Consider the following 17077-nt stretch of genomic DNA (forward strand, 5'->3'; position numbering starts at 1 on the left):
ACGAACCATGAAGTTAATACCATCTTTGTTTTATTTTGCAGAAACTAACAATCACACGGATAAATCATTTCTTGAAAAAAAAAAGAATAACAACTTAATTTGTTTGATTATAAAAATAATTAATCATGTTTTATTCTAAGTAAGGATGTTTGTTATCTCTAGAGATTTCGGGTTCAAACACCAACGATTACGAGGTATTTGAGTATTTAGTGTCAAATGGTTAAAAATCTTTAGAATAAATACTACTACTTGTAATCACCTTAAATTAATAGAAAAGAAAGGATAATAAAGGATATTATTAAGAATACTAAAACATAAAAGTGGGTAAGAAAAATGAATCTAAGACTAAAGACTAATACTAATTAATTTATTCTGCCATTATGTACCAAGTCAATCATATTCTTCTCCGGATTAGTCGCCCTTGTCTCTGCTGTAACACCATAGTCCAGTTAGACCCGAAGATACATGGATTACAATGTTACACGAAACTACTGAAATAGTGATCCAAAAATTTTCTTTTAAAACTACTTTGGAATCTCTTAAATTTAGACATTCATAATGTAATATAAAAACAAAGTAATAAACTAGGTTTACAACTAATGGGGAGCTCTCAAAATACATCCGCAAAATAATACAAAATACAAAGTTTCAAAAGAGTTACGACTTAATACATAACAATGTCCATAACAGTACATGTCCTCTAAAGATGACTCAAGATGTGCTCTGAAAGCTCTATGAAAATCTGCTCTTCTGCATTGGAATATCTGATAACGATAACTCCCCACAATCTGCCCCTAAGAACCTACACACAGAAACACATTTCGAATGCTGAGCTTACGAGCTCAGTGCCTCACTAAAAATTGTACTATATTACATGCATTCACTAAATGAAATGACAAGTGGAACAGGTCTGAGTATACAACTACTAGATTGCTAATATGTGGCTGGCATCATGGTACGACTGAGGGATTCTGCATCTTGGAGCTCACGCACCCCTCTAGTAATATCGAATCACCATCGGGTACTCCTGATTGAGATCTATAATTCTTCATCGAAACTTACACCCACCGACTTACTCTGTCGAGTCTTGGGGATTTGGCGCCCAGTCGGCTGTTATAGTGCCGTGGCACTGACTTTGATCCACTGACTATCGTATTTCTACTAAAAAGAACTCGAGTGTCCTGATTGTTTCCCGAGTGTCAAATAAGGCTAGTTTTATATAACCCTAGTTATTTCTGTTTCTAATGTTCTGAAAATTAATTATTTTTCTCGCTTGAAGTCTTATTTGAGGATATACTGAAGTGTTAGAGTACCTCGAGTCTAATTCCCTTAAAACGTGTCCTTTTTGTCCAAAACAAACTGACAGTATCGATACTCCTGAAAAAGTTTCGATACTTTCTACAAGTATTGATACTTTTAAACATTCTGAACCATCTAGTTTCGATACTTTCTAGGAGTTTTGAAACTATGACCCAAAGTATTGATACTCTTGAAAGAGTATCATTACTCTTTCCCAGAAACTCACGAGTTTACCAGAGAAGAAGAAGAACGGGTTTCGATACTATCCCTCTAGTATCGAAACTCAACTTGCAGAGAGCATAAACTAGGTGCAAAAAATCATATTCTACTATCCCAAAGACCTTATTGAGGTTCCAAACATTATTAATATTTTATGAAGATAAAAAGGAGCATAAATATGGCTTTAAACATGTTTATAACTCTAAAATATAAAATCTTCCCTGGGAATGCTTCAAGCTTATGCAACTTACTATATTTCATCTAAATGACTTATATATGGCATAGTTAAGTCAAGAGTGAGTTACTTTTGATTCTATATTGCTAGAAACGTCAAAGGCTCAGCCCAAAGTAAATTTTTTCCTTCCCCTTAGCTTAGGAGCCTTCTCCAACCTCTTGCGCTAAACAAAACCAAATGCAAGGGTTACTAACTGTTGCTAGGGATTAAGGAGGGTTTTAAAACACTTCCTAGGGCTAGAAATATCTGAAAAATGGGTTGGAACCACCTAGTTCCTAAAATACTTCTAAACTTGTTACTTGCAACTATGGTGAAATGGGTGTCTTGCAAGCATGATACAAAGCTTGGGATACAAGGATCATGATTCTTACCTTTAGGTTGCTGAACTAGGGTTGTAAGACTACAAAGTTTATACCTTTACTTGGTTCTTGGAGAGAAAGAAAGAGCTATGAAGATGAAGAGGAAGAAGAGGAAGAAGAGGAAGAAGAGACAAAGGAGAGTTGAGAAAAAGAGTGTGTATCAGACGTGATATCACCAAGCAAATAAGGATTTCAACCTTATTTTTGAACAAGGGTAAAATTGCTTCTTTGGTCCCTCCAATTTTGACTACAGATTAAAAACACCCTTTTTATTCACTATTGGGCTTACCTCAAGCCCAAATCCTCTTTAATTTGGGTTAAGGCTTCCTAAAAGCTAAGGAATTATATAACATCCTCTATACTGGTTTAGTGATTAAATTGTGAGATTTAAAAATTCAGTGACCAAATGGGATAAATTGAGAAGTTCAAGGATTTGATTGAAATGTTTTTTATAGGATCAATTAGCAAATAAGAAGAATTACAAGGGAAAATTAGTCTTTTAGCATGGAAGTAATTAAATATTACTTTTGAAGGGATATTTTAATACCCACGTGGAAGACAACTGGGGAAAACCAAAGTTCCATATTTCTCTTCTTCTTCATTCTTTTTCTCCACCGTGAAGCCAAGCTAAAGGTGAGTTTTCTGTTGATCAATTAGTCTTTTGGCATGGAAGTAATTAAATATTACTTTTGAAGGGATATTTTAATACCCACGTGGAAGACAACTGGGGAAAACCAAAGTTCCATATTTCTCTTCTTCTTCATTCTTTTTCTCCACCGTGAAGCCAAGCTAAAGGTGAGTTTTCTTGTTGATCAAATTCTTGATGAATTTAAGGTTGCTTATTGATCATTAGATGATAACTAAGCTTAAGGAAAGCTTAGGTTATTTAAAATCAAAAGATGATGGAGTTAGGAAGGATTAAAGAAAGAAGGTGAATAAGTGAAATCTTGACAGAATGTATTAATTAGATTTTAAGACTAAATTTGACTTGTCATAAGTGGAATTAAATCATAAGTGGAATTAAAGGATATGAAGTGTCAGAATTAGATTTAGAACATGTTGGAATTTGAGTGAGATTCTTAAATTCTATATAGAGGATTGAATTTCTAAGTTTTAGAGGTATTGAATGGATAATAATTAGTTTAAGTAAGTTAGGGATATAAAAGAACGTGAATTATGTAGTGTTGAGGGGATTATGAAGGGATTTCGTTCTAAAAATGACATTTCTGGGCTATGTGCATCGATGCACATTCAATGTGTACCGATGCATCAAGGATAAAATCCAGAAATTGTTCAAGGTGTATCGATGCACCCCCTTAAATACAAACATCGAATGGGATTTATGTATCGATGCATAGATAGTGCATCGATGCACCCGTCAAGGGATGCATCGATACATGGTGTAGTGCATCGATGCATACCTTCATTAAAAGATGAAAATGGCTTTTATTTTAGCCTAAGAAATGATAGTTTAGAATATATTAATTAGTATACTGATAAGTATCAATGAATTACTATGTAGATACAGAGCCTAAACAAGTTCCAGAGCGATTTCCCAATAAGATCGATCGAGGAAAAAACAAAGAAATATAGGTGAGTGCATATGCATAACATGATTATATATATATATTCAGTTCTAGACTTGTGAGAAGTCTAGATTCAATACATTGATGCATGATTCATTTCATATTGTGAAGCATGATATAAATTCATACTATGTGCATTGTGTAACATGTTTTAAATGAATATGTATGCAAAGTTATATGAGCCATGTGATGAAGGTAAGGAAATGATATGTCTATGTGATATACTACGTAAATTGGGAAAAGCCCATGTTATGTAGATAAAAACTATAGGTATAGTTGGTATGCCAAGAGTAGAGGGTCTACACTGTCCTTTAGGACATATATGTATCCTTTGGAACATGTGTGAGGTCTTTTGAGACACATACTTGATCCTTGGCCTATGTATATGATTCTTAAGGAATTTTCTATGTGGTCCTTAGGGACAATCTTATATGGCACTACGGTGCAATTTTACGTGGCACTTCAGTGCATTTATACGAGCTGTGGTGACAGCATAGTGCACAACCTCACAGTACTCATATACCTTAGGTTCTCATTATGGTATCATGGGCCAATAAACTTATTGATACGAATTCATGAATGTTAATGTAATATGCTTATAGGTAAGGAACATGGTGATATAAACTGCATGGTTAAGTATTTGATTTCATCTCATTTCATCTTATTATGGCATTTTTATTACATTTCCTTGTTGTTATTATTATTATATTGCCTCACTAAGTCTATGACTTAGCGTGTGAGTGTTTCACATGTAGATCCGAGAAAGTAGATGAGACATGTTAAGCAGCTGGACAACACTACTCCTGTAACTATCATATTAGAGGCAACTTAATCAGTAGGTCCTTTTGTTATATAAATGAATGTTGGCATGCAATTCAAAGAGTCAAGTTGTGTATGCTCTGAGTATTTTGATAAACTTGTATTAACATATGTATATTATTGTATTTTAATAATATAAGTTCAAATGTTTTATCGTTTTATTTAGAGTATTGTTTTGTATAGTCAATGTGACATCCTGGACTCGTATCCGGGTCGGGTACGGGTTGAGGGTGTTACATTTAAAGTATCAGAGCTATGGTTTAGCTGATTCTAGGCATAAACTAGAGTCTATAGAATCTTTAAATGAAATACATGCCAACACATAGTGAGAACTTCTGATCTGGTTTAGTGTGAGTATGATGTTTTGCTAATAGAATAATGTGTTTATTTTATTAGATGTCCGGACATAATAGCTCCCGAAGTGAAGCGGTAGAAGATAGGCCTGCTGAAAGCAGTAATTCACCTGCCCTGGCCATGCAAGGTGAAGGACAGGCATCTCAGGGAGTGCCTGTACAAGACCAAGACACTTTCTTCAGGACGTTGGATGTTATTCTGACACGTCTTCAACCTCCTGCCCCACCAATTCAAATAATGAATGTAGTAAAAGAGTTGAGAAGTTTGGGAGCTCCCGAATTTAAGGGAGAATCTGAAGAAGGTCCGGTTGCGGCTGATCTTTGGTTAAATTATTTGAAAATCATGTTAGATGGTCTCCACTGTTCTGAAGTGGAGAAGTTAGATGGGGTTATCTCTTTACTAAGGGGTCAAGCGAGGATATGGTGGACGAACGTCACCATGAGGATGTATAGTGATCAGTTGACTTGGTCTTTGTTCTTAGATGAATTTAAAAACAAGTACATTGGAGATCAATTTATTCGGTAGATGAAGCAGGAGTTTATGAATTTAAAACAGATGAAACGCTTTGTATATGAGTATGAATGCGAGTTCAACAAGCTGAGTCGGTTTGCATCTGAGCTTGTGCCTATTGAAAAAGATGCGTGTGAATGGTTTGTGGAGGGCTTACGCCCTAGGCTTAAGGAAATGCTGATAGTATTAAACTTTTCCTCGTTTCAGGAGGTGATTAATCGGGAAAAGGCTCTTGAAAGGGCTCAGAATGAGAAATTCGGGGACTCAAGAGTTCAGACATCAAAGAGGACGGGTTCTTCTTACAGCTCAGCCCCACCAAAAAGATGAAGAGATTCAGGATTTTGATCACAGGTAAGATCAAAATCAGTTGCATCCTCTGCTAGAGGAGCAAGTCAGACAAGACCTAGACAGACACAGTCGGTGGGATTTGGTGCCGTGAGATCTAATCAGGGTCAAGCGAGATAATGTCAGCACTGTGGGAAAAACCATTTTGAGGCGTGTCGGATGACTGCTGGGACTTGTTTCCTATTCGGAGATGTTGGACATTTTATCCGGGATTGTCCATTAATGGTTGAAGAGTCTGCACCATCTAAGAGAGTTGGTTCTGCCTCACAGAGAGGTCGGGGAAGAGGTAGAGGAAGGAACCAGTCTGAATCCTCTGCTCAACATGAAGTTCAGTCAACCGCACAGGTATACAATTTAAAGACAAGTGAAGATTGTGATGATCCCGATATTATAGCAGATACTTTCCAGCTGTATGATAAATTAGTATTGGTACTGATTGATCCAGGTTCTAATTATTCTTACATTACAAGTAAATTAGTAAAGGAATTGAGGATCCTCTTAGAAGCCATGAGTAATGAGATTATAGTAACTAATCCTTTAAGGCATAGTGATCGGGTGAACAAAGTCTGTAAGGGGTGTCCCATAAAGATTCAGGGAATTAAATTCCTTGCTAATCTGATGGAATTACCCTTTAACGAGTTTGAAGTAATTCTGAGAATGGATTGGTTGTTCCGTTACTATGGGGATGTTACTTGCAAATCAAAAAAGGTAACCCTGAAAAGTCCAGGAAGAACATAAATAAGTGTGATCAGTGAAATATTTAATCTTTTAGCAAATGTAATATCAATAATGTCTGCTAATAAGTTATTGCTACAAGGATGTCAAGGTTTTCTTGCAAATGTGATAGATACAAGAGCTAAAGAGAAGGGATTAGATGAGATTTCAATAGTTCGGGAATTCCTTGATGTTTTCCCTACTTTGTTTTCAGGATTACCTCCAGATAGAGAGGTAGAATTTTAAATTGAAGTAATGCCGAGAACAACTCCGATTGCAATGGCACCTTATTGGATGGCTTCGAAAGAATTGTAAGAGTTAAAGAATCAATTGCAATAGTTGTTAGAGAATGGATTTATTCGACCAAGTGTGTCGCCTTGGGGAGCTCCAGTGTTATTTGTTAAGAAGAAGGATGGGTCAATGTGTCTCTGCCTTGATTATCGACAGCTTAATAAGGTGACCATCAAGAATAAGTATCCCCTCCCGCGCATTGACGTTTGGGTTATCACCAATTGAAGATTCAGGAGAAGGACATTCCAAAGACTGCTTTTAGAACGAGATATGGCCATTAAGAATTTATTGTAATGCCATTCAGAGTAACGAATGCACCTGCTGCTTTCATGGATCTCATGAACAAGATTTTTCAGCCCTATTTGGACCAGTTTGTTGTCGTATTTATTGATAACATATTGGTTTACTCGAAGTCCATTGAAGAGCATAGAACACATTTGAGAATAGTTTTGCAAATTCTCAGAGATATGAAGCTTTATGCCAAATTGTCCAAATGTGAATTTTGTCTAAATGAAGTAATTTTCTTGGGGCATGTGATCTCTGCAGATGGGATTCGGGTGGACCCTCAAAAGGTAAAAGCTATAATGGATTGGGAAGTTCCAAAGAATGTATCAGAAGTTCGAAGTTTCCTTGGACTTGCCGGATATTATCGAAGATTCGTTAAGAATTTTTCGATGATAGTGCTGCCTTTAACGAAGCTGATGAGAAAGAATGTACCGTTTGTTTGGACTTCTGAATGTCAAGAAAGTTTTGAAGCTTTAAAGAGAATTTTGACAGAAACTCCTGTATTGGTTCAACTAGAATCTGGCAAGAATTTTGTCGTATATAGTGACGCGTCCCGCAATGGGTTGGGGTGTGTATTAATGAAAAAGGTAAGGTGGTAGCGTATGCATCGAGAGAGTTAAAACCACATGAAAAGAATTACCCCACCCATGATTTAGAAATGGCTGCAATGGTGTTCACTTTCAAGATTTGGCGTCATTATCTGTATGGAGAATGATGTTACTTGTATATGGATCATAAGAGCTTGAAATACCTGATGACTCAAAAAGAGCTTAATTTGAGACAAAGGAGACGGGTTGAGTTTTTTAGAGATTATGATATAATAATTGACTATCATCCCGGAAAGGCTAACGTGGTAGCAGATGCTTTGAGTAGAAAAACGTTTGCAGCTTTAAGAGCTATGGATACAAGGTTATCTTTGACTGGAGACGGTGGTTTATGTGCAGAGTTAAAACTTAAACCATCATGGTTGGACCGAATAGGAGAATTGCAAAGCCAAGATAAAATATGTTTGAAAAGAATAGAGCAAGTAAAGAATAAAGAAATAAAGGATTTTGAGGTGAAGTCTGATGGGAAATTGTATTATAAAGAAAGAATTATGATACCAGAGGATGAAGAGTTGAAGAAGAATTTATTGACAGAGGCTCATTGCAGTCCATTGACGATGCACCCGGGTGGAACCAAGATCTATATGGATTTAAAAGATCGGTATTGGTGGCTAGGGATGAAACGAAGCATTATTGAATTTGTGTCCAAGTGCTTAACATGCCAGCAAGTCAAAGCCGAACATCAAGTTCCATCTAGATTATGACAAACACTTTCCATTCCACAATGGAAGTGGGAAAATGTAACGATGGATTTTGTTTCGGGGTTAACCCTGAGTCCAAACAAAAGAGATTCGATTTGGGTAATTGTTTATCGATTGACCAAGTCAGCACATTTTCTTTCTGTCAGAACAGATTTCTCTATGGAAAAGTATTAGAAGCTGTATATTAGAGAAATTATTAGATTGTATGGAGTGCCTGTTTCTATAATTTTGATCGAGATCCTCGATTCACCTCGAGATTCTAAAAATCCTTGCATGGAGCATTAGGGACTCACTTAAACTTTAGTACCGTCTTTCACCCCCAGACAGACAGACAATCAGAAAGAACTATTCAAATATTGGAAGATATGTTGCGAGCATGTTATGGAGTTCAAAGGGTCATGGGAGAAATACTTACCACTGATGGAGTTCGCTTACAACAATAGTTATCAGTCCAGTATTAAAATGGCACCCTATGAGGCGTTATATGGAAGGAAATCTCGTACGCCATTAAACTGGTATGAGCTCAAAGATCGGAATGTACTCGGTCCATATTTGATTCAAGATATGGAAGAGAAAGTTCAGGAAATTCAACATAACCTAAAAGTGGCATTTGATCGACAAAAGTCTTATTCTGACATTAAAATAAAGGAGATTGAATTTGAAGTTGGGGATAAAGTGTTTCTGAAGGTATCACCATGGAAAAAAGTATTACGATTTGGTCGGAAAGGAAAGCTAAGTCCTAGATTCATCGGGCCATATGAAGTTGTTAAAAGAATAGGACAGTGGCATATCAGTTATTTTTGCCACCAGAAATGGAGAAAATCCATAATGTTTTTCATGTGTCATGTTAAGAAAATATAGGTTCGATCCCTCTCACATCGTTACACCAGAACAAGTAGAAGTTTAACATGTTTTGACCTATAAGAGGAACTAATACAAATATTGACTCACGAAGTCAAACAATTGAGAAATAAAACGGTTCCGTTGGTCAAAGTTCTTTGGAGAAATCACAAAGTAGAAGAAACAACGTGGGAACGTGAAGAGGATATGCGATTTCAATACCCCCATCTGTTTGTGCAATGAAAATTCGAGGACGAATTTCTTAAGGGAGGGAGATTTGTAACATCCTCTATACCAGGTTAGTGATTAAATTGTGAGATTTAAAAACTCAGTGGCCAAATAGGACAAATTGAGAAGTTTAAGGATTTGATTGAAATGTTTTTTGTATGATCAATTAGCAAAGAAGAAGAATTACAAGGGCAAATTAGTCTTTTAGCAGGGAAGTAATTAAATATTACTTTTGAAGGGATATTTTAATACCCACGTGGAAGACAATTGGGGAAAACCAAAGTTCTTGATTTCTCTTCTTCATCATTCTTCTTCTCCACCGTGAAGCTAAACTAAAGGTGAGTTTTCTTGTTGATCAAATTCTGGATGAATTTAAGGTTGCTTTTGATCATTAGATGATAACTAAGCTTAAGGAAGGCTTAGGTTATCTTAAAATCAAAAGATGATGGAGTTAGGAAGGATTAAAGAAAGGAGGTGAATAAGTGAAATCTTGACAGAAATGTATTAATTAGATTTTAAGACGTGGAATTAAAAGATATGAAGTGTCAGAATTAGATTTAGAACATGTTGGAATTTGAGTGAGATTCTTAAATTCTATATGGATGATTGGATTTCTAAGTTTTAGAGGTATTGAATGGATAATAATTAGTTTAAGTAAGTGTATTTACGTTAGGGATATAAAAGGAGGTGAATTATGTAGTGTTGAGGGGATTATGAAGGGATTTCGGTCTAAAAATGACATTTCTGGGCTATGTGCATCGATGCACATTTAATGTGTACCGATGCATCAAGGATAAAATCCCAGAAATTGTTCAAGGTGTATCGATGCACATGAAATGCATCGATGCACTCCTTTAAAATAAAAACATCGAATGCCATCAGTGCATCGATGCACTACTTGTGCATCGATGCACTCTCTTAAATACAAACATCAAATGGGATTTATGCACCCCCTAAGAAATGACTATTTAGAATATATTAATTAGTATACTGATAAGTATCAATAAATTACTATGTACATACAGAGCCTAAACAAGTTCCAGAGCGATTTCCTAATAAGATCGATCGAGGAAAAAACAAAGAAATATAGGTGAGTGAATATGCATAACATGAGTATAGATATATATTCAGTCCTAGACTTGTGAGAAGTCTAGATTGAATACATTGATTCATGATTCATTTCATATTGTGAAGCATGATATAAATTCATACTATGTGCATTGTGTAATATGTTTTAAATGAATATGTATGCAAAGTTATATGAGCCATGTGATGAAGGTAAGGAAATGATATGTCTATGTGATATACTATGTAAATTGGGAAAACCCCATGTTATGTCGATGAGAACTATAGGTATAGTTGGCATGCCAAGAGTAGAGGGTCTACGCGGTCCTTCGGGACATATATGTATCCTTTGGAACATGTGTGAGGTCTTTTGAGACACATACTTGATCATTGGCATATGTATATGATTCTTAAGTAATTTTCTATGTGGTCCTTAGGGACAATCTTATATGGCACTATGATGTAATTCTACGCGGCACTTCGGTGCAATTCTACGTGGCACTTCGGTGCATTTATACGAGCTGTGGTGACAGCATAGTGCACAATCTCACAGTACTCACATACCTTAGGTTCTCAGTATGGTATCATGGGTCAATAAACTTATTGATACGAATTCATGAATGCTAATGTAATATGCTTATAGGTAAGGAACATGGTGATATAAACTGCATGGTTAGTATTTGATTTCATCTCATTTCATCTTATTATGGCATTTTCATTACATTTCCTTGTTATTATTATTATACTGCCACACTAAGTCGATGACTTAGTGTGTGAGTGTTTCATACGTAGGATCCGAGAAAGTAGACGAGACAAGTTAAGCAGCTGGACAGCACTACTTCTGCAACTATCAGATCAGAGACAACTTAATCAGTAGGTCCTTTTGTTATGTAAATGAATGTTGGCATGTAATCAAAAAGTCAAGTTGTGTATACTCTGAGTATTTTGATAAACTTGTATTAACATATGTATATTATTGTATTTTAATAATATAAGTTCAAATGTTTTATCGTTTTTAAAGTATTATTTTGTATAGTCAATGTGACATCCTGGACTCGTATCCGGGTCGGGTACGGGTTGAGGGTGTTACAAATTAAACCAAGGCCCATCTCGGATTAGCTCAATACTTCTAATCCAAGATTCGGGGCGTTACATCTGCAGTATCCGATTCAGATTAGTCGATCAATAGATCATATATATGTGACTATACCAAAAAACCATATTCTTCCCCAAAATTTTGTGCTTCACCTACCCACTACCAGTCAAACGAAAGAATTTAACAAGAAAACAATTTGGCTTCTAGATGGGTTTTTTCTTCAAAATATTTTATCTCACAGATGTGAATACGGAGGTCGAATTTTGTAATTATGCTAAAATAATTTATTAATTATATTTATATTGAGGGTGAGTATTTGATGGACTTGAGTAAAAAAATTCGAGTTATTTGAATTTATGTGCATTATTTTATTATTTAAATTTTATTTATATTTCTTGAGTCAAGTGAAATTGAATATATTTGTTTGTATTCTTGTTTAAATTTGATTATAATTCTTTATAATATTATAGTACTTATTGATTTTAATTTAAATGATTCGTTCTAATCATATACGATATGCATATATATATTTCTTTGAAAAGCAATAAAATTGATTAAACCGGAGAAAAATTGGCTTCTTATGTATTGCTTTTGATGAATGGATAGAGGTTTTGATTTTCACCCAAAAGTTGAAATAGAGATGGTGGCCTGCCCAATTACTGATTCTCTATTGCGTTTTAGGAAGTCGGGAATAATTGGAAATCGAAAACCCTTGATTCTTCCCTATATTTGCCAAACTTCCCATTAATAACCCTCTTTTATCGTCCCAAAAGATTAAAAAAAGAAGGAAAAAAAACTGATCCAATCAATTCCTTCGATTTTCAGGTTAGTTTTGTAGATTATAATGTATACCATATTGTTTTTTATTTACTTCTTTTTCTGTCTTTAATTTATTGTGATTTGATTTATTTTCTGATTCTATATTGGTTTTTATTGAAATTGTGTGGATTGGTTTATGATTATTATCGTTTATGGCACAATTTGATGAACTATTATAAAAGATTCAATATTAGGACTTTTATTGGTATGCGGATAGTACCGATTAAAATTTTCTGGGTTTCTTTTGTCAGAAAATTGGGAATTTGGTTTATTGAAAGTGATCATTTTGATTTCTTATTTTTCCTGTTGAATTGTATTTTCTACATGATTTTATTTGTTTTATTTATGATTTTTTTGATCGATTGTGTTAGGTGAATAAGGAATGGCGAGCGGCTTTGGGGAGTCAACAAGCATTCCACCCCCAAGTCCGTCTTGCTCGGGTAGTAACAATGTTAATGATGCTGGTGATTTTGAGTGTAATATCTGCTTCGACTTAGCTCAAGACCCGATTGTCACTCTTTGCGGTCATCTCTTCTGTTGGCCATGCCTTTACAGATGGTTGCACCATCACTCTCATTCTCAAGAATGCCCTGTTTGCAAGGCCCTCATACAAGAGGATAAACTGGTTCCTCTTTACGGCAGGGGTAACAACCAGACCGATCCTCGTTCAAAATCGTATCCTGGCATGGATATCCCAAACCGTCCAGTGGGGCAAAGACCTGCAACAGCACCTCCTCCCCCACTGCAAGCTAATCCGTTTGCCAATTACGGATTTGGACTAATGGGAGGTTTTGTTCCGATGGCAACCACAAGGATTGGTAACTTTACAATGGGTTTTGGAGGCCTATTGCCATCCTTGTTTAACATTCATTTTCATGGATTTCCGGATGCTACTGTTTATGGAACAACTTCAGGTGATCCTTTTGGGTTCAATGCTGTTCATGGTGGTCATACCCATAGGTTTCCCCAGCAGCCAACGACACGAGGACAGCAAGCAGATAATGTGCTGAAGAATCTTCTTTTGGTGATTGGGCTCTTTGTGATCCTTGCTCTGCTTTATTGGTGAAATAGTTTGCCATTTAAGCTCGTCCGCTGCTTGATTATTTAGTGTATGTGTCTGTAAATATGGTGTAGCCGAATTTACGATTCTGTTTTTGGCTTAAGAAGAAGTTGTCTATATGATACTCTAATTTTTTCTGTTTCATTTAGCTTCAGGAGCAACTTATACCGGTCTTGATTTCTTTTTTCAAAAATAAAAGAACTAGTTCAGTTTTCCCCTATGCATTGAGACATTGTGTTGATTGCTGCTTCATGTGTTACATAACTGCTTGCTAGTATTTATATCAAGTTAAACATGAACGGGTAGTTTATCAGATCAAATCCTTATGTTGAGGCATGCTGGAATTGTCATTAGGTGTCAGTCATGTTATAACTATCAAACGAAGCAGGTTTTCTTTTGTTTGTTCGTTTTTTACTAGGTGGAAATTAGGTGCTGCTCCTGCTGGAAATGGATATATTTATCATATGTCAATTATTGGACATCCTGGATTCATCAGATAACCGTATGCAACATGTGTCTGTGTCAGTCGATTGTTTCCCTCAATTTACTCGAAAATTCTCATAATAAGCACCCAGTGTTCAAACTTGTAAGTAGTTTTCTTTAGCCACGATTTGTTTGTTGAGTCAATGCATGCTTTTGACGTTAGCTCTGAGGATAGATAAGTGGCTACTTCCACATGGTAGGGCAGGGATTTATTCATGAACCATGGAAACTAGGTAAAGGGGAATCGTCTTATTAAAGTTACAGTCATAGTCCAGCGCTTGATCCTACAATGCAAGTCCAGAAAAGTATGTCTTCCTACCACATGATGGATATCAACATCTTCCGTACCTTGCGGCTAAGGGCTCAATTGCCCTTGTCAAAGGTTATATGCTCTTAATTTTGATGGTCTTAGGCAAGTTCTGAAATAACAAGTATGAGAAATTTTATAAGAGTACTCTTAATTTTAATTTTATTGTTCTAAGATGTTGATTGTATTTTATATTTAGATGACATGTAGATTTTAGTACAAATATTTAGGTCATCAACAAAGCTAAAGATTTTTTGTCTACTAAATTTGATATGATTGATTGAGGAAATGTATATGTAATCTTTGAAGTTACAAAAACTGAAAAGAAAATTGTTTGAACATACTCCAAGAAAATGCTAAGAAAATTAATAGTCATGATATGATCTCTGTTAGAAGTCTTTATGATTCTAGTATCTAGTTGATAGAGAATAAAGAACGTAGTACGTCTCAAACTAAATATGCCAAGATTATTGGAAACTTGATGTTCTTGATGAATTATATTTGTCTTGCTATTGTCTATGTTGTAAGTAGTCAAAGTATACTTAGTACAGAGCATTGTAATGCTCTTAAGCGCTTAATGAAGTTCCTTAAAGATACTATAGATTGAAAATTGAAATTTGTTGAATACTCCGCATTGTTAGAGGAATATTGTGATGCAAATTGGGTAACCGACAATGATGAGATAAGTTTTAGTGTTTTACTAGTAGGTCTTTACTCGATGAGATAATTAAGAATGGTGATGCAAGTTCATATTCCAAAAATTAGATGATTCTATTAAGGACTTAAAGAATTAATATAAGAAAGATTAATGGAATTGTAACACTCTAGACTAGTACCACACACAATCAACCAATCAGAGTGCCACACGGAGTCACAAAGTGGCTAACCAACTGTTTACTTTACTTGCTTAATTGAAATAACCATTTAGAAATGCTTAAAAATAAACAAAACATCAATACTTATAATAAACAGTTTACATCAGCTCCCACAATATAAATCAAAATATACAGACCATGAGTTTAAAAAAAAGCTACGACTCGATTAAACAAAATAAGGATTTACAAATATACATGCCTTCTAAAGAACTCGAGACATACTCTGCTCTGGATCTGGTATGGATCACTGCTGGTTAAAAAGCTCATCTACTACTCTTCACCTAATATACGTAAGAAAACAAATTACAAATGTTGAGCTAACTAGCACAATGTCACACTAACAACTAAGTCATACTAACAGGGGTTCATTAATAACATGCTCAACAACTAATAAAATAATATAGTGAGTATACTCACATACTCACTCTCTATGTTGTGGCAGACATCATGGTGCGACTGAGGGATTTCTGCATCTCGAAGCTCATGCACCCCTCTAGTGTAATGCCCCGAATTCTGGGTTAGTAGTTTCGGTACCCGAGACCTGTCAGTAGAGCCCATTAGATTTTTCAAGTCAATTTTAAACCAATTCTTAAGAGTATTAGGCTTAGGTTGGCCCAATAGTTATAGGAAAGTGGTGTTTTTAAAAGTAAGTAAATAGGAAAAGGACCTAAAGTGTTGTTCACCCTTTTTGTTAAAGCTAAAAACTTCCCCCCCCTTTTTATATCATTTCACTTAACCAAACTCCCTATAATATCTTACCACTCTTCTTCTTCTTCCTCCCATTAGTTTCCATTTCTTCTTCCTTTTAAGAGCCACGTTTCAAGTATTCTAAGCTTAGTTTGTTGTATCCAAGGTAAGAATGTTTTCCTCCATCCTTCAAGCTTTGTTTTAAGCTCCATTTTGTAAGTTTTATAATTTGTTTTCAAAAATGAGTTTTATGGAAGTTAAGGGGATCCATGAATCCAAGCTTAGGTTGGCCCAATATTTATAGGAAAGTGGTGTTTTTAAAAGTAAGTAAATAGGAGAATGACCTAAAGTGTTGTTCACCCTTTTTCTTAAAGATGAAAAATTTCCCCCTCTTTTTATATCATTTCACGTAACCAAAATCCCCATAATATCTCACCATTCTTTTTCTTCTTCCTCCTATTAGTTTCCATTTATTCTTCATTTCAAGAGCCAAGTTTAAAGTATTCTAAGCTTAGTTTGTTGTATCCAAGGTAAGAATGTTTTCCTCCATCCTTCAAGCTTTGTTTTAAGCTCCATTTTGTAAGTTTTATAATTTGTTTTCAAAAATGAGTTTTATGGAAGTTAAGGGGATCCATGAATCCAAGCTTGGTTATAGTGTATTCAAGTTACCTAGAGCATCTTAAACTTTAATCCAAGAGCTTAGTTAGTTTAGTAAACCCTTTTTTATCTTTGTTTAGTAAGGGAGGTAAGAGAAAACTCTAAAGCAATAGGGAAAAAGAAGTTGCCCCTTGGTTAACTTGAGAGAGTTTCCAGCAAGCAAGAAGCAAGGTAACACACTATCAACTCTTCCATACTCCTAGTGATCATTAGAAATTAGTTCTAGCATGAGAGTAAGTTATGAAGCTTAAAGTTATATATTAATGGTAGATTACATGATTTATGTTATAAGTATGATATAAAGTCTTATTTATGCTCCTTGTAATCACATAAGACTTTAAAGAATGTTTGGGGACCTCACTAAGGTCTTTGGGATTGAAATATAGTATTTTCGTATGTGTTTTATGACTTCTACAGGTAAAGTATCATTTTGGGCAAATTCGTGAGTTTCTGGTAAGAGTATCGATACTCTTTCAAGAGTATCAAAACTTTGGGTCATAGTTTCTAAACTCCAGAAAGTTTCAAAACTGTGTAGAACAGAATGTTTAAAAGTATCGGTACGAAACATTTTCAGGAGTATCGATACTCTTGGGCTAGTATCGATACATTCAGTTTGTTTTGGATAAAAAGGTCAATTT

The 17077-nt window shown here is 35.2% G+C and overlaps 1 protein-coding gene across 1 annotated transcript; it reads left to right on the forward strand.

Annotated features, from left to right (window-relative positions):
• The first annotated feature begins 12264 nt into the window (after positions 1–12264).
• LOC120216373 (E3 ubiquitin-protein ligase RNF185-like) lies at positions 12265–13650 on the forward strand. Its single transcript, XM_039213821.1, has 2 exons — positions 12265–12376; positions 12742–13650. The coding sequence occupies exon 2, from the start codon at positions 12753–12755 to the stop codon at positions 13434–13436; it is 684 nt and encodes a 227-aa protein (XP_039069752.1). The 5' UTR covers positions 12265–12376; positions 12742–12752; the 3' UTR covers positions 13437–13650.
• The last annotated feature ends 3427 nt before the right edge of the window (positions 13651–17077 follow it).

Source organism: Hibiscus syriacus, unplaced genomic scaffold (genome assembly GCF_006381635.1).
Source record: "Hibiscus syriacus cultivar Baekdansim isolate YM2019G1 unplaced genomic scaffold, ASM638163v2 tig00110160_pilon, whole genome shotgun sequence".
Lineage (NCBI taxonomy): Eukaryota > Viridiplantae > Streptophyta > Magnoliopsida > Malvales > Malvaceae > Hibiscus > Hibiscus syriacus.